At 56.8% G+C, this 24055-nt stretch overlaps 3 protein-coding genes across 10 annotated transcripts in view; 1 reads left to right on the forward strand and 2 right to left on the reverse strand.

Moving 5' to 3' along the window:
* The window catches only part of FAM168A (family with sequence similarity 168 member A), a 220225-nt gene extending 214170 nt beyond the window's left edge, over positions 1-6055 (forward strand). For all 6 annotated transcript variants that reach the window (XM_074572260.1, XM_074572262.1, XM_074572261.1 and 3 more), the window contains 2 exons: positions 1519-1649; positions 3535-6055. In XM_074572260.1, the coding sequence (XP_074428361.1) occupies positions 1519-1631 (113 nt within the window). In that variant the 3' untranslated portion in view covers positions 1632-1649; positions 3535-6055. The remainder of the gene's footprint in view (positions 1-1518; positions 1650-3534) is intronic.
* A 2504-nt stretch (positions 6056-8559) lies between these two features.
* Positions 8560-19596, reverse strand: RELT (RELT TNF receptor). Of its 2 annotated transcripts, none has more exons than XM_074572254.1 (11): positions 19477-19596; positions 16594-16651; positions 15152-15241; positions 14895-15067; positions 14716-14801; positions 14214-14450; positions 13935-14015; positions 13760-13844; positions 13484-13672; positions 13274-13399; positions 8560-9617 (listed from the first exon to the last, which is right to left on the reverse strand). In XM_074572254.1, exons 2-10 carry the CDS (start codon positions 16636-16638, stop codon positions 13297-13299), a joined length of 1089 nt encoding a protein of 362 aa, XP_074428355.1. In that variant the 5' UTR covers positions 16639-16651; positions 19477-19596; the 3' UTR covers positions 8560-9617; positions 13274-13296. The 2 variants fall into 2 exon arrangements, with proteins under 2 accessions (XP_074428355.1, XP_074428354.1); XM_074572253.1 differs by having other exon boundaries at positions 8560-9773; positions 19477-19569.
* Positions 19597-20597: 1001 nt separating this feature from the next.
* ARHGEF17 (Rho guanine nucleotide exchange factor 17) overlaps positions 20598-24055 on the reverse strand; it is a 39554-nt gene continuing 36096 nt past the window's right edge. For both annotated transcript variants that reach the window (XM_074572279.1, XM_074572280.1), the window contains 2 exons: positions 23059-23301; positions 20598-21413 (listed from right to left, as the gene is read on the reverse strand). In XM_074572279.1, coding sequence (XP_074428380.1) covers positions 21223-21413; positions 23059-23301 — 434 coding nt within the window. In that variant the 3' untranslated portion in view covers positions 20598-21222. The remainder of the gene's footprint in view (positions 21414-23058; positions 23302-24055) is intronic.

Here is a 24055-nt window from a genome sequence, read left to right on the forward strand (position 1 = left end):
CACAGAATCATAAAACTGCCTAGGTTGGAAGAGACCTTTTGGATCATCGAGTCCAACCATCTGTCCAGTCCAACACTGACAAAGCCACCACTACCCCATGTCCCTCAGCACCACGTCTGCCCGGCTTTTAAATCCCTCCGGGGATGGCGACTCCACCACTGCCCTGGGCAGCCTGGTCCAATGCTTGACAGCCCTTTTGATGTAGAAATTTTTCCTAATACCTAATCTAAACCTCCCCTGGCGCAACTTGAGGCCATTTCCTCTTGTCCTAAGTTATTCCTAAGTAGAGGAATACCCAAATTTGCTCTTCAACTACTCTTGTGTTTCTACCCTCAAATTCCTTTTCTAGGATACTTATGGTCTTACTGCATATATTGGGCCAAATGAACATTAACTTTGGTTTATGTATCCCAAATCCTCTGCATTTTTTGTGCGGGAAGGCTTCATGCTGCCATTAAACGAAAGCACATTAAGTAAGGATATGGGCGGGTTGTATTTTTTCCAAAGCCTCTATTTCTCTCATTAACAATTCTTAGGATCGTGGGTTGAATTATGCCAAGAAATGCATCTGCGTTAGCTGTGAAATAAGACTCTGTTATGGTTCGCAGTGCCTGTTACAAGCGGAGATATTGCAGCCTGGGTATGACAAGAACCACTCAGCGAGAGATTTACTGTTGCTTATACTGAGAAGTGGAGAGATGTAATTAATGCACGTGGGATATCTTAAAATTTAGTTAGTAGCACTTGTAGGGAGATACCCAGAAATTCAGCGTACAGTTGCTTTGAGCGCCCAGTTGTGCTCAGAACAGAGTGGTTTGGGGCTGTATTCTCCCTCCCCACGTCTGCTGAAGGCACCGTGCAAATCCTCGCCTAAAATCCCTCTGCGTATCAGCTGCAGACGAAAAGAAAAGAAGCTGCACCGGGCAAGTCCCGCTGCTTCATGGCCGGGAGAGGATCACTCCTTCTGCTGCATCCCAAGGCTCTAGGCGGGTTTAAATGAAGCAAAAGAGCTCCGCTGCCCTCGGGAGAGGAGCAGCAAAGCTCATCTTAATTTTCCTGGCGTGGTCCGGGTTTTTTTCTCATCTCCTTTTGCAACCCTCATCCCTTCCAGTTTGGTCCTTAAATGTTTCAGATCGCTACAGTGATCTGCTGCTGCAATTTCGCCCGGTGCCTTCAGCAGGTGGAAGATGTCAGCAGGTTAGTGGCTGGTTCTGCTGCTGGTTCTGCTGCTCGTCTTTAGGGACAAGGAAAATGGGAAAAAGGTGAGTAGAGGGCAGAAAATAGCATGGAAAAGATGCTGGAGCTTCAGGTGGGTTTATTCCGTTCATGGAACCGCATGAGTCAGACACCTTCGATCCAGGTCTCACGGGCAGAATAATATTTGGGAGAATTGAAGAAGACAAAAAAGGCAGCTGATGCTGTGCCTGCCCCTCGGATGCGGTCTGCAGCACCAAACCCTGGGGGTACCGCTCCCCTGAAGCTCTCCTCCTTGCTAAATATTTCTCCGTGCCGTTGCAGGAACCTTGTTGACCACCCCACAACACACCGCCATCGGAGCACATCCAGTTTCCGTGCCAACGTACAGGGCTCAAGGAACCCCCACCTACAGCTACGTACCTCCACACTGGTAAACCCACTGGCCAATTCATGTAAGTGCTGCCTTTGCGGGTCCTGCTCTTGCCCTTGTCAATTAGCCACCGAGCGCCGCCATCGCTTCTCTCCTTCCTCCAAAGCTGCTGAATCCCTTTGTCCGGGCGATGTTTTGACTCCGCGGGAGACATTTGGCACCACTTCCCAGCAGGGAGAGCGGCATGGCCTGCTGTCCTGGGGCTACGGAGGGCGTTAGCAGAGCGCGGCATCCCTTGACCTTACATCTTGCTTCTCGGTGCATGCAAGGCTTCACCGGTGACCTCAGTGGCTTCAAGTCACTGGGAGTGCAGTTGGACACTGGAGAGTAGAAGTTTTCATGCTTGAAGGTTTTGGATGCATCACACTCTTTCATAGAATCACAGGGAATGGTTCAGGTTGGAAGGGACCTTAAAGACCATCCAGTCCCACCCTCTGCCCTGGGCAGGGACACCTCTCACCAGCCCAGCTTGCTCCAAGCCCCGTCCAACCTGGCCTTGAACCCCTCCAGGGATGGGGCAGCCACAGCTTCTCTGGGCAACCTGGGCCAGGGGCTCACCCCCCTCACAGCAAAGAATTTCTGCCCGAGATCTCATCTAAACCTCCCCTCTTCCAGTTTAAAACCATTATCCCTTGTCCTGTGGCTCCACTCCCCGATCAAGAGTCCCTCCCCAGCTTTCATGTCACTTGAATATGTTTTTTTTTTCCTGCTAAAACGTGCTGGGAGATCATACTGTTCATTAGCTCCGGGGTTGCGTGCAGATGCCTGCAACTGCCTGCAGGTTCGTGTCCTGCTCAGAATCCCAGAAATCCCAGCTGGTTGTTTAAACGCCCTCCGTGTCTTGCTGGAGCCCTTGGTCCATCATGCCCAATTAACGGGCAGCGCGGCTGATGGGAACACACGACGCTGCACGGGGAGGCAGCCGAGATCCCATCCAGCCCCGGGGGGTTATCTGAAATCTCTCCTTGCTGCATACATGATGCTGGGCTAATCTTGCCCATGACAAATTGTTGTGCAATTAGCAGAGAGCATCCCATCTGCATATTTTTAATCCTGTCGGATTGGATATCACCGGCGAGCTGCTGTTTTCTCAGCTCTGTGCCCAAGAAATTGCACAGAATCACAGAATGCTTCGGGTTGGAAGGGACTCTGAAGATCATCCAGTTCCACCCCCCTGCCCTGGGCAGGGACACCTCCCACTAGACCAGGCTGCTCAAAGCCCCGTCCAACCTGGCCTTGAACCCCTCCAGGGATGGGGCAGCCACAGCTTCTCTGGGCAACCTGGGCCAGGGGCTCACCGCCCTCACAGCCAAGAATTTCTGCCTGAGATCCAATCTAAATCTCCTCTCTTGCAGTTTGAGGTCGTTACCCTGTGTCCTATCATTACACTCCCAGATAAAGAGTCCCTCCCCATCCTTCCTGTAGGCCCCTTTAGGGACTGGAAGGCTGCTATAAGGTCTCCTTGGAGCCTTCTCTTCTCCAGGCTGAACCCCCCCAACTCTCTCAGCCTGTCCTCCCAGCAGAGGGGCTCCAGCCCTCCCAGCATCTCCGGGGCCTCCTCTGGCCCCGCTCCAACAGGTCCATGTCCTTCTTGTGCTGAGGACTCCAGAGCTGGATGCAATGCTCCAGGTGGGGTCTCCCCCGAGCGGAGCAGAGGGGCAGAATCCTCCCCCTCGCCCTGCTGCCCACGCTGCTGGGGATGCAGCCCAGGCTGTGGGGGCGTTTCTGGGCTGCCAGCGCTCATCGCCTGCTCGTGTTGAACTTCTCAATTGCGCATAGAGCGGTGTGAGGGATGGTTTAATCCTGTATACATCGACTATACGTGGCGCAGAGGAGAGAACAGCCCGGTCTGATCCTGCGCCGCTTGCTTCTAACACCTTATTTTTAATCTCTATGCTCTCTTCCAGATCCGGAGTCAAACATTGTATGCAACTACACAAGTCTTACATCGGTGCTGTGGCGGCTGTACTGCAGCACCTCGTCTGTTTGCAAGAACAAAAGAAAAAAAAAAAAAGTGCAAGGGTCACTTTATGCATTCTTTAGTGGTTTTTGTAAAAGCTGCTTTTTCTAATCTTCTGCCTCTTTTTTTTTTTTTTTTTTTTTCCTCTCCTTCTTCCTCCTCCCCAACCCACATAAATTGTGTAACACACATACTGACACTGAGCAATAGTAAAGTTCTCTCTTTGGTCCTATCATTTGAAAGCTCAGAATATTCACTTTTCCAGCATTGCCCAGCTGAGTGGTGCAAAGATCCCCCACTTCTTGTTCGTTTGGGTTCTTTTCGTTATTTTTTTCTGTTGTCGTTGTTGTTGACGAGAGCCTAGATTTTCTTTGGCTAGTAAGAGTGGTCGATGTTCAGGGTACTATGTGAAAAGCACAGCGCTGGTAGGCAGGCTTATTCCAATTTGGTTTGGGTATTTTTAGTTGGATAATATAAATTATTTAATCTTCCATAACATATTACAAGAAAATTGGTGTCTTCCAGATAGCTGTCGTGATAGATTATACATGCATTATCTGCAGTGGAATTCTGAACTCATCCCTTCTTTTGTAGGAGTAAGAGAATATAAATATAATTAGAGACGTAACACACTTGTCTTAGGAAGTAGGAGGACTGGTCACCATCGGGTCTTTGGTCTGCTTTTTCCAACTGGGCAAACGGACCTTGCGTGATGGGAAGAGAGCAGTGGAGAGACGCGTGCCCTGGTAGCATCTCGCACCTTTTGGGAAAACGATATGCTCCCCGTCAGCCACGTCCTGGGGCTGTGCGAGGGAGAAGGCAGCTCCTTCCTTGCATGCAACCGTTTGCAGGCAGAGATGTGCTGGGCGGCTGGTGAAGAAAGCAAGGAGATGTCCAAGGGTTGGTCTGAAGAGCTTCTCCAGGTCCAGGGGTTAGTCTGAAAAGCTTCTCCAGGTCCAAGGATTGGTCTGAAGAGCTTCTCCAGGTCCAAGAGTTGATCTGAAGAGCTTCTCCAGGTCCAGGGGTCGTTCTGAAGAGCTTCTCCAGAGTCTGGTGGTGTGGGGAAAGAGGGCGGCTGGTTGATGGAGAAGAGTCTCTGAGGCAGGACGAGGGGGAAGGACAGGTGGCTTCACCTTGCACCCACATCATCAGCAGGGCTGAGACCAAACCATGATGCCTGCATGGTGATTAAGGTGGCGCTCCGTTCTTTGGGTTACAGTGGGCTTGGAGGCTCAGGAGAAACGTTCATCCAGGCACAAATCCTGGAAATGTAGAGGAAGGCTGGAGAGGGGGATGATGTCCAGCTGCTCTGCTTGGTGAGCGTGGAGAAGCAGGGGGAAGAGGAAGCAATAGCAATAAACATGTCACCTTCCTCGTGGAAGGCACCTGAGAAAAGACAAGAGCAAGGAAGGTGATCCACGGTTGACGTGGACCAGTCTGGGAGACAATGGGCATGCAGAGGCTGTGGGTTTTGGGGTTGTTTCGGGGGTTTTTGGGACGTTTTGAGGACGTGAAGCCAACCACAGCCAGTGACATCCCACCTCGGGGTGTCCAGGTAGAGCAATAAGTTGTCTCAAGGGCAGCAATGAGAGTGTTCATATTGACAGACAACGCTTGCGGCCAGTTTGAGTTATTTTAAAGTCCTTATCCCTAAACCCAGCATAGAAACAAGGTTTTTTTCTTCTTATTTTTTTTTTCCCTAAGAGAAAAAACATCGTTGGGTTTCGATTTTTCCCTCAAGCGTGCCAAAGGAGTTGCATTCACACAGAGATGTTTGCAACTCTCATGTCTCCTGGGCTCCGAGGTCATCACAGCGGGCCAAATCCAGAGCCTTTAAAGAGGTCAGGTTAGGAGACGTGTGGGTGGGAGTCCCTCCTGGTGCTGCTTGGTGTGGATTTCCAACCCATGTGTGGTGCTGAGTCAACACCCAGATGTCTCTGCTTGTTGCCCTGCTTTGGTCATGCCTGGATCACCTCTCCAGATGGAGGTGAGGACAGTGAGGACCAACTCTGGAGGGTCACCTTGACCAGGACACCTTGACACCTCCTGTAGAGGTCAGACAGGAGGGTCTTTCAGAAGATCAAGGTGACAGGTTGTTGGCACCTGGGTGAGACCTTGCTCTTGGTGATGTCTCCCAGCTTGGCTTCTGCTGACATTGGGAGGAGCTACTGGAGCTCCTTCCCATGAGCATGGTCCAGATGGGGAGAAACAAGCTTAGGGTCCCAAGAGGACTTTTTCGACCACTGATTGGTCCCACGTTGTTTGTCAGGTCAGGTGTTGGCACCAACGCTTCTGTTTCAGGGTCGTTTTGTTGGTTCTGCTGGTTTTAAAGGACATCTAGCAAAGCTCTGGTTGACCTTCCCAACCTCATGGGGAACAAAGTGGGTGAAGACCGAACACCAGTGCTGTGGGGTGGGGAAGGTGGATTTCTCCCGTGTAGTACTTTGGCTTGCACTTTGAGTTCGTATAAAAGAAAAAGAGAAGAAAAAAAAGAAAAAGACTAAATAATCAGAGGGTTGCCCCATCGAACTTGGCAAAGCCAAGGGTTAGCATGTAAAGAGACGTTTGGAAATAACGATGCTACATCATCCCTCCCCTGTTTGTAGCAAGCTACAGTTAAGCCTGGGCCAAAAAAAACCCAAAATGCCCAATAAAGCACAGGATTTGAAGACCTCTCGAATATCCTTTTTTTGCTCTCACTGTTGACTTCACGTTACGTATCAGCATTAAAACAAATAGAATAGAGTAAGCTCTAATGTAAAGGCACTACGACTTGCAGGGTCCAGCAAGCTTCATTATCACAGCCCGGGCTCTGCAGAGGAGGACCTTGCCCAGCAGAGCTCCGCCAGCAGACACCGTCCTACCACTGGCCTAGGCACCCTTCACCCTTAACTGCATTAGGAACGATTGCTAAAATTTTGGCCCATGGCTAGGAAGGAGATGCTAGGCTTTCTCCGGAAAGGAAAGAAAACACTAAAGGTGGGGTAGAAAGCTCCAGGAGCTGAGCACGGAGGATCACCCAGTGTTATCGCTAATGAAACGTGACGTGGGGCGGTTTACTTTTAATTCCTTCGTTTGGATTAGTAGTAGATCCGATGTTCCTCATCCCGTTATGCCCAGGCAGAAGTACTCATTAACTCAACCAGGGTGTGAAGAGGTGAAATAGTCGCCGTCTGTTGGGTGAGAGGCTTTGATGAGCACATTTGGCCACTGGTGTTGGGTTTAGGCTTGGACCACTGCATGGCTCCAGGGCCACCACATGGCTCCAGGCTTGGGTAGCTCCTTCCCAAGGTGGCTTCATGGGGCCGTGGTGGTGGGAAGATACTCCCTGCCACCACGTAGCTTGATGCCCCCTGGCTCATGTCAGAGGTGACCTGCAGCCCTGTGCCCTTCCCCATGGAGGGACGTGGTTTTTCAGCTAGATAGAAGGATGGGGGGAAAGCTCCCATGATCCCAAGCCCTTTCCTTGGCCAAGTCGTGGCTTAAGTGAAGATTCTAGGGCGGTCGCAGCCCAGTGGGGGACTCCCTTGGTTGGGGGGCACACTGATGAGAGCCACCAGTTTCTCAAATATTTCATTCCAACAAAGCTTTGCCCACGTTAGTGAAGGAAAAGGGTTTCCCGCGGTGAAGAATCCCACGGGGCGTTAGCAGGGAAGAGCAGGAAGGGTTAAACCATCCTTAGCAGGGCGGCACCAGTGTCTCTGAGATTAAAATTCCAGCTAAAGAGGAAGGAAAATAACTCTCAAACCGCTGTTACGGCCATTAACTCGTCCCTGCTGTTACCTTTGCTTTAAAACATGAGATTTGAGGGGGGGGAGGGAAGGCATATTAATAGTGGTGGCGGCCCCCCAATCCACATGAGCCCCTTGGAGCCTGTCCCCATCACGCCTCCAAGCGGCTGAAGCCTCCGGGCGAGGATTTGCTCCGGTATTTTTAGGAATGATAATAACCCAGTCCAGCTTTTTGCAGTTTCAAGATGTAATTACCACAAAGTGTTATTTCGGGGGGGGGGGGGGGCTTGTTTTAATGATGGATGTTTTCAGGGTATCAGGTTTTTCGCCCAGCCGTCCTGCTGAATCTGGTCCTTCCCGGAGAGACTCCCTCCTCTCTGCCATCCCCTCCCTCCCCTCCTGCATCCCGGCGGATGCAGCCCCGCAGGGGATATGGGATGATGTGGTACCCAGCCGGAGGGTGTGAGACCGGGAGAAAAACCACATTTGGGGGTTTATTTTTGATAGGAAAACCCAACCACCCGACAATAGCAATAAGAGCCACTGGATTCCCATAAATCCAGGTTTTGGGGTTGGTTTTGTTTTTTTTTTTTTTAATTGTCAATTTTTTCAGGCCCTCTGAGCATCTATCATCCCCAAAACGTGGTGACCCTCTGCCCATCTTCCCTTTGCTTTGCCATCAGCGCTGGGCTGTCGGCAGGATCAGGCTCTGGATATTTTCTCTGCTGTGTGCTGGCATTCCCATAGGGAGAAAATGGAAAATAAAGCCTTGTTATGGAGCTTGGGAGGAAGGAGAGCTTGGAAAAGGTGTTTTTCTGGTGTGTTTCACCGTGGCACTTACAGATTCCTTAGTAACCGGGTAAAATAACCTGTTACAGGGATGTTTGCAAAGCAGGAATAGCAAAAATATGTGGTTGAGCAGCAGCAATTCCCGGTTGGAAATGCTCACTTGTGCTGTTTGTAGGGAAAAAAAATCCTGTTGCAACGCGGCCACTTGCAGCAAGGCTGCATCTTCCTGCAAGGGCTGGGACTGAGGTGGGGGTGGAGGTGGGGGTGGGGGCTGGGTTTTTCCTGGGGCGAAGGGGGTTCAGGATGAGGGAGCGATCCGCAGGGTCAGCAGGCAGCGGGGAGCACAGGGAGGAAGGGAAAAGGAGACAGCAAGGGTGCAGGATCGCACCCAATCCCTCCCATCCCCATAGCACCCATCCCCACCGGGTTCCCCCCCCCGTCTTTCTCCGTAATTAATTTTTTTAATTCATTTCGACGGCCAGGCCAGCTGGGTTTTTTCAAATATTATTGGACCTCTTAAGCAAAAATAAATACAAAAAAAATAAGAAAAAAAAAATAAATTAAAATGCAAGAGTAACCATGTCTTCCAAGTCTTAAGTCTCCAAGGTGTGTAGGCAACATGGCCTTGAACTGATGCCCTGGAAAGCCCCACAGCCTCGGTTTGTCCATCTGAAGCGTAAATTTGGGTTTTTTCTCTGCCCCCTCCCCAGTTTGTTTTCTGTTCTGGTTTTGGTTCTGAAGATCAGGTCGTGATCTCCCTGACAGATTTCAGCCAAGAGTTTGTAACTGTATGATATTTACTGTAAGATGTAGAACATTCGATAACTATTAAAATGTTTCCAAAAAAAAAAAAAATAAATAAAAGAGCCCGAGAGGGTTTGGTGGTTGGTTTTTTGGCGCGGTGATGTGGTGGAGAAGTGAATGGGACCGGCCATAAACCCGTTTTTAGGTTGGTGGTGGAGCTTGAGGGTCTCCAACCCAACCTTGAGTGGGTTGTCCCATTGACCTCGACGTGGCCAAGCCAACGTGATCCTATACAAACAGCTCCGACGGGAAGCGGAGTGTGTGATCTTCATGGCGAGCAGAGCATCACCACCATGGTCTTCTGGGATGACTGAGACTTTGGAGAGAGGAGATGTGGATGCAGGAAACCAGCTTTGGCCAGACCAACCCATGCCCCATTTGGGTTGTTGGTAAGGTGGAAGTTGTCCCATGATCCAGAGACCGTCATTAGCCTGTGATGTTGAGTGCTGGCACGTGGCGATGGAGGGAAATCAAGAGCTTATGATGTTCCTGGAGAGGCTTCAGTTCAACAGACCCAGAAGGTGAGCATGGAATGGCATCCTGGCTGCATGACATCCTCTGTTGCATGATGCCTCTGATGGAGCTGTGCTCTGGTGTCGCAGCTCCTGGAGATGCTCTCCATCAGGCCACCGCTGGACCTCGGGGATGGGGAATCCTTCTCACCAGTTGGTCAAGACGTTGGATTTGCTGTGCTGCCGGTGGACACCTTGGTGGCAGGAGCAGAAGCCAAGCTGCCACCTCTAGAGCTTCATGGCACTAAGTGGGACTGGCTTTCATGTGGTCCCCAATGTCCTTCATCCTGCCCATGGGGTCTTTGTGGGTGTCACCGCCCCCCCGAGGCAGCCCCCAGGCCAGATGCCAGCTGTGGAGGACAAGGGATGGGCCACAGCTCTGGGTGAGGCTGGATTGGACCCTCTGCACCACCCAAGGTGGCAGGAGCCACTCAGTGTCACTCCCTGGGCTAAGTTCCCCGGTGGCTGTCACTACCCAGGGACATCCCATGTTGGAGGGAACAACTCCTCCTGCTAAGGGCAGCCACCCAGGTTGTCCCCACACCCCCAGGTGTCCCCACCCGCTGCAGCTGGTCCAGGCCCCCCATAAGGACACCGAGCCCCTGCAGGATTTGGCCGCAGGCTAAGCAAGGTCAAGGTGTCCCCAAATGGTTGGGGACAGCCCGGGGTGACGGGAGCTGGAGGGGACACGGTGTCTGCGATGGCCCCTGAGGGTGCTGGGGGGCTGCAGTTGGCACTGACCATCGCTGTCACGCGCTGGGCGGGCTCAGCTGGGCAGAGGTGAAGGCAGGGCAGGCAGCTGCCGTGGCTCCGGGACCCTGGCAGGGGGTGACCACGTGTTCCCATGGGCTGGCAGGCTGTGACCGGTGGTGGGCACCCGTGGATGCAAAACGGGGCAGTAGGGGGTGCCAGGGAGGGCAGGGGGTGTACACCTGTGTGTGTGTGTGTGTGTGTGTGTGTGTGTGACTGCATTCGCGTATGTGCATGTTCATACATGGCTGTGTGCAGAGATGGGCATGCATGTCATAGACTCATAGGGCTGGAAGGGACCTCTGGAGACCCTCCAGTCCAACCCCCTGCCAGAGCAGGGTCACCCAGAGCAGGTGGCACAGGAACGCGTCCAGGCGGGTTCGGAATGTCTCCAGAGACGGAGACTCCACCACCTCTCTGGGCAGCCTGTGCCAGGGCTCTGCCACCCTCACAGGAAAGAAGTTCCTCCTCATGTTTAGGTGGAACTTCCTGTGCTCAAGTTTGTGCCCGTTACCCCTTGTCCTGTCCCCGGGCACCACTGAGAAGAGCCTGGCCCCATCCTCCTGACACCCACCCTTTCAGTATTTATAAGTGTTGATAAGGCCCCCCCTCAGTCGTCTTTTTTCCAGACTGAAGAGACCCAACTCCCTCAGCCTTTCTCCATCAGAGAGGTGTTCCAGTCCCCTCAGCATCTTGGTAGCCCTTTGCTGTCCCCTCTCCAGCAGTTCCCTGTCCTTCTGGAACTGGGGAGCCCAGAACTGGACCCAGTGCTCCAGCTGTGGCCTCCCCAGGGCAGGGCAGAGCAGAGGGGGAGGATGACCTCCCTCCACCTGTCGGCCACGCTCTTCTTGATGCCCCCCAGGAGACCATTGGCCTTCTTGGCCACCAGGGCCCATTGCTGGCTCATGGTCATCCTGTTGCCCACCAGGACTCCCAGGTCTCTTTCCACCGAGCTGCTCCCCAGCAGGTCAGCCCCAACCTGTCCTGGTGCAGGGGGTTATTCACGTGCGTTTATACACGTGTTTGCGCACGGTCGCGCATGCAGCCGCGTGTGGACGGGTGCCGCGTGTGGACGGGTGCCATGTGCGTGTGTGTGCGCACGCTTACAGAGCTCCCTGTGCAGGCGGGGGTGTGTTTGCACCTGTGTGACTGCACGCGCCTGTGTGTGCATGTACATACGTGCACGCCTGTGTGTGCGGGGGGGGTTGCATAGGCACATGTTCATGCATGTGTTCGCGTGTGCAGCGGGGTGCGAACAGGTGTCGTGCGAACACATACAGAGCTCCACGTGCGCGCGTGCAGGACTGCGTACATGGGTGTGCTTGTACATATGAATGTACGTGTGCGGGGAGCGTGTGCATTTGCATTTATGCATGTGTTATATGCGTGTGAAGGGGTGCGTGTGTGGACACACTTCTAAAGCCCCGTGTGTGTGTGTCTGCACCCATGTGCAACTCTACGTGTGTGCGCATGCACGCACACGTGTATGTGCAGAGATGGGTCCCCGTGTGCATGTATGCAAATGCTCACGCGTGCGCATGTCTATGTGCTTGCGCGGCAGTGTGTCAACACGCACACACGTGCACACCTGTGTGTGTGCAGTGCACACGCCCGTGTGCACACACTTACGGAGCTCCCCGGCGCACGTGTGGGTCTGCTTGCATGTAAGCGTCGCTGCAAACGTGTGTATGTGCACACGTGTGTGCAGATGTGGGTGTGTGTGTGCATGCGTGTGCAGCAGTGCCCAAGCAGGTGTCTATGCGTGTGCGCACGCATACGTATGCACGCTTACAGAGCTCCACGTGCAAGCAGGGGATGTGTTTGCGTGCGCGCATGACTGCACACATGTGTACGCGTACGTACGTATGTGCGCACATGCCGAGGTGGGTTTGTATGCGCACGTGTTCATCCATGCGCGTTCGCGTGTGCAGCGGTGCGCGAACAGGTGTTGTGCGCATCTGTGTGCACGCTCGTCGAGCTCCGCGGGCGCAGGACTGCGTACGTACGTGTGCACGTACATACGTGTATACATGCCGAGGTGGGTTTGCACGTGCATTTATGCGCATTTGTCCATGCTTGTGTGTGTGTGTAGGTGTGCGGAGGGCTGCGTGTGTGCACGCACACGTGTATACACACTTATAGAGCGCCAGGTGCGTGTTCACGTGTGCCTGCATACACGTACATAGGTGCATGTGCATGTGTGCAGAGGTGGGGGTGCGCGTGTTCAGCAGTGTGTGCGCATCTCTACATGCGTGCACATACCTATTTCCATGCACGGGTACTCGTGGCTGCCAGTGTGGCCTGTTCGGGGGGGTGTGTGGGGGTGTGTGAGGGCACGTGCGCCCCTGCAGCTGCCCATGAGTCACCCAGCAGCCCCCTCCCGCCCGTGTCACCCCGTGCCAGGCCCTGCCACGAGCCCGCAGCACCCCGCGGCGTGTGATGCCCCCCCCCCAACCCCATCCTGCCTTGCTGTCCCCTCGCTGTCCCCCAGCTCATGCGTAGCCTTTTGTGCGTATACGGACATGTGACTATACATGCAAATGTATGCAGATATGTTGTATAGGGTTGGGCGGGCATTTGCGTATGCGCCGTTAGCGTGCTCGAGGGGCGTGTATAGGTGTAGCTGTATGCGAGCGGGCAGGTACACAGGGGACGGGGGCACCCACTGCCGCAGGGCACCCCAGGGTGTCTGCGCAGGGGCCACCAGCTCCATGCCACCACAGCCCCCCCCTCCAAAGCAGCACCCAGCCCTGCAGCCCCAGCAGCACCCACTCCCCAACCCCCTAGAGCACCTTAAATGTGGTGGGTGGGAGGAAAAGCGGGAGGGAACAACTCGCCAAACCCCCTCGAGCTCAATTCTTGAAGTTGTGGGTTTTTTTGTTTTTTTTTTTTTTTTTTTAAGCACACCCCCCCCCCCCCCCCCCCCCCGCCCCGGCTGCTGGAAGAGGTCTGGGGGTGGTGGGCTGCTCTAGCCTTAGAAATCACCAGGTGCCCTCATTATGTTTCAGAGTTAACACTCCACCCTCCAGCAGTCCCAGTTTTCCCCAGGAAGGACCCCCCCCCAGCGGCTCCCCACCACCCTCCCTCTGCACCCTCTCACCTCGGGGGGGCCATCAGTGCTTTTCAACCATCCCATGGCCGCATCCCGCTACCAGCGGGGAGGGGACCACGAAGGGGTTCACCCCCCATCTCGCTCCTCATCTCGGGAATCCGGGACACCCGAAACCTGTTGGGGGGAGGGGGAGCATCACATCAACTTGTCCCCCCCATGGAGAGGGGGGACACGCCGGGGGTTGGGGTCACCACTTACCTGCCGACAGAGAGGATGGTGATCTCACCGGGGCGACCTGCGGGTTTGGGGACCTTGGTGGCACTGAGGGATGGCAGCACCTCGGGCCACTTCTTCTGGCTGCAGCGGGCGCACGGGGCCGGCCCCTGCACGGTGTGGAGGTGCTGCTGGTGCCGGCAGGCTGGGGGAAACTGAGGCAGGAGGTGCAGCCTGGGAACGAGGGGGGAGATAACATCAGCATGGGATTGGTCCCACCTTGGGGGGGGTCCTCGGTGCAGCCGTGGTGGGGGGTCTTACTTATTTGGGGGGGTGCAACCCAGTGGTGGCATCGCCTGTTGGCCCTGATGCTCCTTCAGCAGCTCCTCCAGCGCCGCGGCGTTTTCTATGGGTGGGGGGACACCGGGGGGGGAGAGGGGGGTGTCACAGGGGTCCAGTCTGTGTCACCCCCCCACCCCAAGAGGCCCCCCCTGACCTTTCTTCTCAGTGATCAACCGCACCAGCACCCCGATGGTGTCCTCGTTGGGGTCCTCCAGCTGGTAGATGGAGCTGGGACCTGGAGGCAGAAGTTGGGGGGGGGGGGGGGGGTGGATGACTCAGTGATGGGGGATAACCCCCCCACCACCACCACCAAGGTGGGGCATGCCTGGGACAATGAGGACCAGAAGCCACGGGGATGGGCTGAGCAAGGCGAGCTGGATGTGGGATGGACGCGGGATCACCAGAAGGTGCCGGTGGCACAACGGAGGCTCACCAGTGCCCCCAGGCTGGGGGTCCTTGCTGGTGGTACAGTGGTAGCCCTTCTTCTTCAGCAGGTTGCAGACCAGGATGCCCAACAATCCCATGGCGCAGAAGACCGGGACGATGGTCAGCACGGCCGCCTGCGCCGCCGCCGCTGCCTCCTCCTCTTCCTCACCCATCAGGGTCACCCGTGTCCCGTTGGTCCCCGCCGGCCGGCCCAGTGTTTTGGGGCTGCGGGTTCGTCGCCGGCCTGGGGGGGAGGCACTGGATCAGGCTCAGAAAGAGGTTTTGTTGGGATTAAATCCCATTTTCCCCAGTAGCCCCACTGCAGGGTTGGCCCCCAATGAAGCAGAAACCACTCATGTCACGAGTGAAGACCATCTCAGATGCCACATCCCAGCAGGACGTCACCCCCAGTCTTGAGGGGGACACATCCCGCGGCGTCCCCAGGGCGAACGCTGGCACAAGCTCTTTCATGACCCGCGATGGGTGACACCTCCAGCCCAAGCACCCACCTGGGCACCCCGGAGTGCTGCGGGGAGCGGTGGCACAGGGCAGGCACCGGCCCCGGGGCTCCCTCTCCCCTTCAGGGCTGTAAAACCTGCAGGGTGGGAGGGGAGGGTCAGGATAGGGCCCATGAGCGGCATCAGGGCTGGGGGTCTGCAGCATCCCCCCCGCCCCGAGCTGGGCTCACCCCGGCAGGCAGGCTCCGCAGTGGCTGTCGGTCACCGCCGTCCCGGGTGCCACCAGGATCCTGTTCCTGGCCCGGCAGTGGGTGTGAGTGGAGCAGGATACGTCCCCCGGAGAGAAGGTGCCGGGGGGACAAGCTCGGCATGTCCCCACCGGGCCCTGCGCCGAGCCACACGCCTGCACGGAGGGAAGGGGAAGTGAGCGATGGTCAGACCCTGCACTGGGTCCGGGGTGGATGTACCGTGGGTGGGCATGGCTTACCCCCGTGGGCTCCTCTCCGGGCGGGCATCCCGGCGTCCCGTGCTCCCGGGGACCGCAGCTCCCGGCCCCTGTGCCGGGTCCGCTCAGCACCTGCGGGAGAAGCAGAGAGCAAGCGACGTGATGGATGCGGAACTGTCACATGGACCACGGCCGATGGAAACCCATCGCCAGCAATGTGGTGAATGCAAAGCCATCGTCTCCATCAACGGCCTGGGTGAGGGGACAGAGTGCACCCTCAGCACGTTTGCTGGTGACACAGAACTGGGAGGGGTGGGTGACACACCAGAAGGCCGTGCCACCATCCAGCCAGACCTGGGCAGGTGGAGAGGAACCCGATGGAGCTCAACACGGGCAAGTGTAGGGTCCTGCCCCTGGGGAGGAACAACCCCCCGCACCAGGACAGGTTGGGACTGACCTGCTGGAGAGCAGCTCTGCAGAGAGGGACCTGGGAGTCCTGGTGGGCAACAGGATGACCGTAAGCCAGCCATGTGCCCTTGTGGCCAAGAAGGCCAATGGTCTCCTGGGGGCATCAAGAAGACCGTGGCCAGCAGGTGGAGGGAGGTCATCCTCCCCCTCTGCTCTGCCCTGGGGAGGCCACAGCTGGAGCACTGGGTCCAGTTCTGGGCTCCCCAGTTCCAGAAGGACAGGGAACTGCTGGAGAGAGTCCAGCGGAGGCTGCAGAGATGCGGAGGGGCTGGAGCATCTCTGTGCTGAGGAAAGGCTGAGAGCCCTGGGGCTGTTCAGCCTGGAGAAGAGCAGACCGAGAGGGGATCTCATCAATGCTCAGCAAGAGCTAAAGGGCAGGGGGCAAGAGGATGGGGCCAGACTCTTCTCAGTGGTGCCTGGGGACGGGACAACAAGGGGCAACGGGCACAAACCGGGACACAGGGCGTTCCATCTAAATATGAGGAAAAGCTTCTTCACTGTGAGGGTGGCAGAGCCCTGGCACAGGCTGCCCAGAGAGGTGGTGGAGTCTCCGTCTCTGGAGACATTCCAAACCCGTCTGGACGCGTTCCTGTGCCACCTGCTCTGGGTGACCCTGCTCTGGCAGGGCATTGGACTGGATGGTCTCCAGAGGTCCCTTCCAACCCTGCCATGCTGTGATGGTACCTGGGGCCCATCCCAAGAGCATCTCCTGAACGTGGGACAATAGCGTGGCCCCGAGGGGAGCAGTGATGGAGAAGGCACATTCCCTATCACCCCCTGCCCTGGAAGAAGCTTTAAGGAGGGAGAGAAAAGGAGGAGAAAGAACTTTTGGGGAAAAAAAAGACACCCTCGACCCAAAGCGAGCATCCCCTGGGGCTGCAAGTTTCCGGATGAGAAAGATTTTGGGGTGCCCAGTTGTGGCTCTGGGCTGGTGATGCTGGGATGGGCTGGAGCATTGGAGGAGCCGAAAGCAGAGACACAGAGGGATGGGACGGGAGGGACGATGCCGTACTCACCCCCAGGACGGTGACGAGCCACCAGCGCATCCCGCTCCTCTTCATCGCCAGGGGAGACCTGCCCAAGAGGGAGCACCGGGGTCACCATCCAGGGAAAATCCTGGCAGAGAAGCGATTTGGGGGCCCTGTTCCCCCCAGTGGGATGCTCCAAGGCATCTGCTTAAATATCCCCGCAGCAGGCATCCTCCGCCATCCCCCCAAAAGTTTTCTCAGGGGTTTTATGGGATGCCTGGCATCACCCCCTTCCCTTGCAGATCCCAACTCCATCCCAAATCAGAGAGGGACCAACCCTGCAACGGAGTCGTGACCAACCGTGCAAGGAGCAGGGGAAGGAGCAGATGATGCTAAAAACCGCTAAATAAAGGTTTTTCCTGTTCCCGGAGGAAATCCTTAGGCATCTGCCACAAGGAAATGAAGTCACTAAAAAAAAGAAATATATTTAAATTAAAAAAAAAATAAAAAAATCAAGCGAAACAAAAGGTGTTTCCCACAGGCTCATGCCCCCTCTTCGGGCTCAGCAATTAATTGTGAAAATTAAAATCAATGCTGACAGGACAGGGGAAGGGAGGAAAAAATAAATAACAACCCGGATCCAGCCTATGCCACCCACAGGGAAACTTCCCCCCCGGTCGTCACAGTCCCCTGAGAGCCACGGCAGAGCTTCGTTACCGCTTTTGCGTGATGAGTTTCTCTTAATTAGTGGCCGGCATCAATGGCCTGATGTGCAGCTAATTACACTTGGGAGGGGGGATGCTGGGGGGCTGAGCCAGGTTACTACAGGACATGGGCCGGGACATGATGGCAGGGCCCAAAATGAGCATCCTCCGTGCTCCAGTTCCTCCCAGTAGCTCCCAGTTAGGGAGCACCCCATCAGGGTGCCAGCAGGAAGCCAACCAGACCTTCTCCCCTCCCGAGGAGCTGCACCCCCAAACCAAGAGCCACCGAGCCCCATCTTCACTAGCAGCGTCCGCGCCGAGCTGGGACCCCATGAATTTTTTTGGGAGGCGGGGGGGGCTGAGCCAGCTGCCACCATTGCCCCGGCCAGCCTGAACCCCACCATGAGCCACCTCCCCGCTAAGCATCCTCTCAGGGGGGATAGCATCCCATGGGGACACCTCCCGAATCGCACCTGGAATGTGCCCCTCGGTCGCGGAGGGAGGGTGAAGCCAATGCAAACCCTCCACCCTGTAATAAAACTCGAGTTTAAGCCAAAAATGAAGCATTTTAGTCCTTTGGGATGGTGGTATTCAAACCTTTAATAGCAGCACCTTCGGGACACCCTGAGATGTTTGGGGTGCTGCTCTGCCGGGGAAGGAGCCGCGGTGGCCTTGGAAGGGGATGGGCAGGTCCCACCATGGCTGGGGGACCACGAGCCGTGGCCAGGGGATGCCACGGGTTGGCACAGCCCACGCATCCCATGTTGCCAGAACATCCCAGCTCCTCATTTCAAGACAAATGGATTTAAATCCCACCAGGAAAAGGACTGGCCTCAGCTACAGCAAGTTTGAGGCCAAACTTAATCCAAGGATTAAGGACTTCCCTTAGATGACCAAGGTCCGCCATGGGGACGTAGGAGGTACAAGGACCAGGGAGTGCCAGCTCCTGGTTGTCACTGGCATTTTGCCTGGTCACGGCCACCCCGGGACTCAGCACCCATTTTTGGGGGCAGCTCAGGGATGTCCCATGTGATGCAGCTGGTGACGGAGGGATGCCCTGGCACAGCAGAGAGAAGCCCTGAAGCTTCCGGGCAAAACTAAACCCAACATGGTGCCAACCAAAAACCAGAAGAAACCAAAATATAACCCCAAACAGCGCCAGAGCCGGCTGCTTTTTTGAGGACATCCCAACCTCCACCAGCCCCGTACCCCGACTTGGCCAGCGCGTCGATGCAAACGCACTGGGGAAGGTGACTTGATTTTGGTACACACCCCCCCCCCCTCCAAATCCCATCGGATCACACAAGCCATTTATTCCCCCCCCTCCTTAACACAGCCCGTAACCCAAGGCTGCCGGCCAGGATTCCAGCGAGGGCTTCCCCTCCCTACGGGGGAAGAGGGTTTCAGCCGATGGCTCCTGCAGATAAATGGGGGAAAAAAAGGAGCAACTGTTCAGAAACACTTTGGGGAACAGTTCTTGGAGACGGCTTCGGACAAGGTGGGGGGGGATTGTCCGGCAGATGGAGCAAAATTCAGCATTATCGCATCCCCCCGGGCCCCTGCGGAGCTGGGGGGTCTGTTGCAGGAACAGCCGAACCGTCACAAAAATCCAACATTAAAGTCAAATGATCCCAAAGGCATCGCTGGGATGCGAATCCCAGGCAGCGGCACGCTCCGGCCCTATTTTGGGGTGCAGCCCCTCACCGCAGCATCCCGGCTGGTGCAGGTTATTCGGCTGGGAGCCCTGTGATTTTTCCAGCTCCAGCAAAAATAATTAAAGAAAATAAAAACCAAAATCAACCCCCACCACGGTCCCTAGCTCTTTTTTCCAGGCAGCAGCCGCTGAGTTTTCCTTAACCTACTTTCCCCCCCCCCCCCCCTTTATTTTAACCTACATTCGCTCTGCAGCAGCCGGAGCCAACACCGTGGCGGGGGGGGGTGGGGGGTGGGGGGTGGTCTGTCTCCAACTTCAGGCAGCACCAAGGCGAAGCTCCCCCCCGCCCCTCTTCAGAATAAGATCAAGGCAATAAACATCCCCCCCCTCTTTTTTTTTTTTAAATTGCACCCCAAAAAGCATCACCCCTCCTTCGCACAGCCCGAAACTGCGGCGACCCCAAACCCAGAGGAAATAATCAATTAAGGGGAAGTGACCCGAGCCGCCCCCCCAGCTCGGAATGAGCCCCCCCGCCATGGACAGAAAGGGGTTTTTTTTCTACCCCCCCCTTACCTGCTCCCCTCGGGACCGCCCCGCCGAGCGCGCCTGCTCCTTATGAATGAACCCGCCGGCGCGCTTACTCCTGCACGCCCCGCCCCTTTCCCTGACGTCACGCCGTGAGCCCACGCCCCTCGCCACGCCCCCTCCCGCGTCAGCCCCCCTCCCCATCGCCCCCCCCCCGGCCCCGCCGCACACAGCGCCACCTGCCGGGCGCGGCGGGAGCCGCGGGGGGGGTGTGTGTGTGTGTGGGGGAGGATTTGGGGTGGGTTTATCCCACCCGCGAAGGGTTTTTTTTGGGGCAAAACGGGTAAAAATAAGATCGCGGTGGGTTTTTACCCCCCGAAAATCGCCCTCTCCCCCCGAAGCGAAGGACGAGACCACGCCGGCTTCGTTCTGCGACGGGTGACCTTTAATGACAAGAGAGGCCCCAAAATCCCACACCCCCCCACACCCCCCCGCTTCCCAAAATATCCCAAAATATCCTCATTATCCCAATTACAGCATCCTCCCCACACACGCCCCCCCCCGGGTGGGCAGACGGACGTGGGAAGGCAGCAACCACGGGGCTGCGCGGGGAGGGGGACACCCCGGGTCACCCCTGCCACTGCGGTTGTCACCTCTCCCCTGGGGACAACAGGGTGCCTTGGGCTGTGAGCACCGGCCTTGCCTAGACCGGGGGGTGAAAGCAGGAAAATGGCGGGGGGGGGGGGGGGGGGGGCGGGAAACGGGCAAATTGGGGAGTTTGGTCCAGGAAAGCCTCATTTTTAGGGTCCCAACCGCCGTCACCCCAATTTAGGGGTGGGGGGACATCCCTGGTGTCTGGCAGGGGAATGCAGAGCAGGTGGTTGCTTCCATCCAGAGGATGCTCCGAAGTCGGTGGTGGCTTCATCCCGCCCCCCAAGCTGTGAAATCCCACGGGAATCACACAAATGAGGGGGGGAAATCCCCCAGTTTCCTCCCTCCCCCCCCCCCCCCCCACCCCCGTCAGCTTCCCCCCTCCACGAGCATCCCCGCGGGGTCCAGCTCCACCAGTGGGGTCCAGCTCTGCCTCGGGGCGATGAACCGGGAAGGTTTTCATCCCACAACTCCAGAGCAGAGATGTGATGATACACCTGAACCCCCCCCTCAACCTCCCCCCCCCCAAATAAATAAGGATGTTTATATATATAATATATATATATTTAAAACAAACGAACAAACAAACAGAGCTATCTGGGTGCTGGCGATGGAGCGAGCAGGTTAGCGGGAGGCCCGGGGCGGGGGGGACACCACGGGCGTATTGTCCCTGGGGTGGTCCCACGGCGTGGCCGGGGGTCCCGGGAGACGGGATGGGGGGGTGACAGCGCCGTGACCCCCCCCCCCACCCCGAAGCAGGCACACACAAAACCGGAGAGCAAGGCAGGTTCCTGTACGGCATCCTCCGGCCGGTCCCCAGGGATGCTCGTTAACGCCTTCCTCCTTCGTTAGCGCCTTCCCAAGCGAATGCACCCCACCCTCCCACCCAATCTTCTCCACACCCCAAAAGCGGTGTCATTGTGTCCCCCCCCCTCCCAGTCTGGTGCAATGGCTGGGGGGATGGTGGGGGGACTGGGGCTCATCCCCCCCAACCCCGAGCACACAGAGAGCAGCCGGGTTGGAGATGAGAGGCGCTGGGGCTGGGGGTGGTGGGGACAGGGGTCGGGACCCCCCTCGTCTGCATAAAGGGGGGCCAGCACCCCCCTTCCTCGCCGGGATGGCCCTGGGGGGGGCCGCAGCCGTTCAGGCTCTCCAGAGGAGGAGGTGGTTGGTGCTGTCGTCCCGGCCCACCGTCTCGCTGCTGCTGGTCAGGCGGAAATCCTCGTAGCCGTCCCCCCCACTGATCACCAGCATCTTGGGTTTGGAGAGGGTGAGGGCGGGGGCACGGGGCCGCGAGGGGTCTCGTTTCTCTGCCTCGCTCGGCTTCTCGGCCCCTGCCAAGAGCAGAACCCCAACGTGCTGTAAGATGGCCCCCCATGGCTCCCCTGTTCCCCGTCAGCATCATCCCACCATCGTTCCAGCAGCATCATCCCACCAGCATCATCCCAGCATCGTTCCAGCAGCATCATCCCAGCATCATCCAACCGGCATCATCCAACCAGCATCATCCAGCAGAATCATCCCAGCAGCATCCCATCAGCATCACCCCAGCATCACTCCAGTATCTTCCCACCATCCTCCTACCAGCACCATCCCAGCATCCTCCCACCAGCACCATCCCAGGATCATCCTTCCACCAGCATCCTCCCAACATCCTCCCAGGATCATCCTTCCACCAGCATCCTCCCAACATCCTCCCAGGATCATCTTTCCACCAGCATCCTCCCAGCATCCTTCCATGAGCACCATCCCACCAGGATCCCACCAGCACCATCCCAGCATCATCCTCCCATCAGCATCCTTCCAGCGCCCTCCCAGCAACATCCTTCCACCAGCATCCTCCCAGCACCATCCCAACATCATCCCAACATCCTCCCACCAGCATCATCTCACCAGCATCTTCCCACCAGCCTCATCCTACCAACATCCCACCAGCACTATCCCAGCATTCCTCCCACCAGCACCATCCCACCATCATCCTCTCACCAGCATCCTCCCAACACCCTCCCAGCATCATCCTCCCACCAGCATCCTCCCAGCATCACCCCAACATCATCCCAGGATCATCCTTCCACCAGCATCCTCCCAGCATCACCCCAACATCATCCCACCAGCATCCTCCTCCCATCAGCATCCTCCTACCATCCTCCCACCATCATCCTTCCACCAGCATCCTCTCAACATCCTCCCACCAGCATCCTCCCACCAGCATCATCCTCCCAGCATCCCACCAGCACCATCTCCGCATCATCCTTCCATCAGCATCCTCCCAACACCCTCCCAGCATCATCCTCCCAGCATCATCCTTCCAACCAGCATCCTCCCAGCATCATCCCAACATCATCCCACCAGCAGCATTCCACCAGCATCCCCCCAGCATCCTCCTCCCAGCATGATTCCAGCATCACCCTCACACCTGCACCCTCCCAGCATCACCCCAACATCATCCCACCAGCATCATCCCACCAGCATCATCCCAGTATCCTCCCACCGGCATCTTCCAAATGTCACCACCGCTTTCCCAGATGCCACATCTTGGCCCCCAAAATCTCCTCCCACCCCAAATTAGCCCCTCCCACCCAAATTACCACCTTCCCCCCAACATCGCTGCCTTCTCCCCATCCCACCCCAACCTCAGAGCTGGGCTGGGGGAGACTCAGCACGTAGCTTTCCGATGGTTTTTCCCCATGGGAATTAGGGTCTCCTGGGGAACTTTGGGGTCCCCCGAGTGATCCCCCCACCCCTGGGGGGGACGGGATGATTTAGCATCCAATTTCCTCTCCCCCCTCCCCCCTCCCAGGTTTTTCTCCCTGGATTTTAACAAGGGAAGGATGGAGCGGGGATACTGATGACCACATTTCAAAGCTATTCCCGGTTATCCAGCAGCAGGACAGCATTCCCAGCCGCATAAAAAACATCCAGCCCCCCATGGAGCGGGTCAGGATTGGGTCTTTTCCCCCCCGCTATCATCCCACCTACCCGACTCCCTCGGCAATGGGAAGAGGAGGTCGAAGCCGTCGGGGAGCTCGATGGCGGTGAGGAAGCGGACGTGGCCGGTGTGACCCTGGGAGAGCCCCACCAAGGCCGGGGCCGCCTTGGCCGAGACAGCGAGGGTCAGCACCACGCCGGCGCTGGTCCCGATCCACAGCAGGTCCTTGCACACCAGGAGAGCCGTGATCCGCAGGCAGGCTGCCTTGTGCTGCCGGATAATGGCATCCGAACCTGTCGAGCATCCCGGCCGTCAGCGGCCCTGCTTGCCTGGCATGGGGCTGTCCACCCCGCCGATGCCACCCGTCTCCGTTCCCAGGAGTATCTGGCGGACGTGGGATGCAGGGAAGGGACCCCACAACTCCCCTGGCTGGTAAAAAGCACCCTTGGGTGCTGCCAGATGGGGCTGCCTGATTTCCCGTTGGGATTATGCAGTTACCCAGGGGCTGCTCTATTCCCACACGGGATTATGAAGCCACCCAGGAGATTCCCTATTACCCTGTGGGATTATGCGGATGCTCAAGCGTTTCCCTATTTCCACATGGGATTATGCAGCAATCCGGGGGATGCCCTATTCCCCGGTGAGATGATGCAGCTGTCATGGGGTTGCCCTATTTCCACATGGGATTATGCAGCTGCCCAGGCTCTGCTTGATTTCCGCCTGGAATTACGCAGCCACCCAGGGGGATGCCCTATTTCTGTGTGGGATTATGAAACCACCCAGGGGCTGTCCTATTACCCCATGGGATTATGCAGCTGCTCCAAGGGTCGTCCTATTTCTACGTGGATTTACGCACGTGCCCAGGGGCTGCACTATTTCCATGTGGGATTACGCAGATGCCTATGGGCTGCTGCCCATTTCCTGCATGGGATTATGCAGCCACCCAGGGGATGTCCTATTACCCCATGGAATTATGCAGATGCCCAGGAGCTGCACCGTTCCTGTATGGGATTATGCCACCACCCAGGAGCTGCCCTATTTCCACGT

This window comes from Larus michahellis, chromosome 1 (assembly GCF_964199755.1).
Source record: "Larus michahellis chromosome 1, bLarMic1.1, whole genome shotgun sequence".
Classification (NCBI taxonomy): Eukaryota; Metazoa; Chordata; class Aves; order Charadriiformes; family Laridae; genus Larus; species Larus michahellis.

Bases quoted from the DNA above. Each gene is read 5' to 3' on its own strand.
- RELT (XM_074572254.1), bottom strand. From the start codon at position 16,638: ATGAAGAGGAGCGGGATGCGCTGGTGGCTCGTCACCGTCCTGGGG. The intron at 15,068-15,151 runs GTAAGCCATGCC...CCCTCCGTGCAG, and splicing joins CCGGAGAGGAGCCCACGGGG to GCGTGTGGCTCGGCGCAGGG. The intron at 13,673-13,759 runs GTAAGACCCCCC...CCTCGTTCCCAG, and splicing joins GGTTGCACCCCCCCAAATAA to GCTGCACCTCCTGCCTCAGT.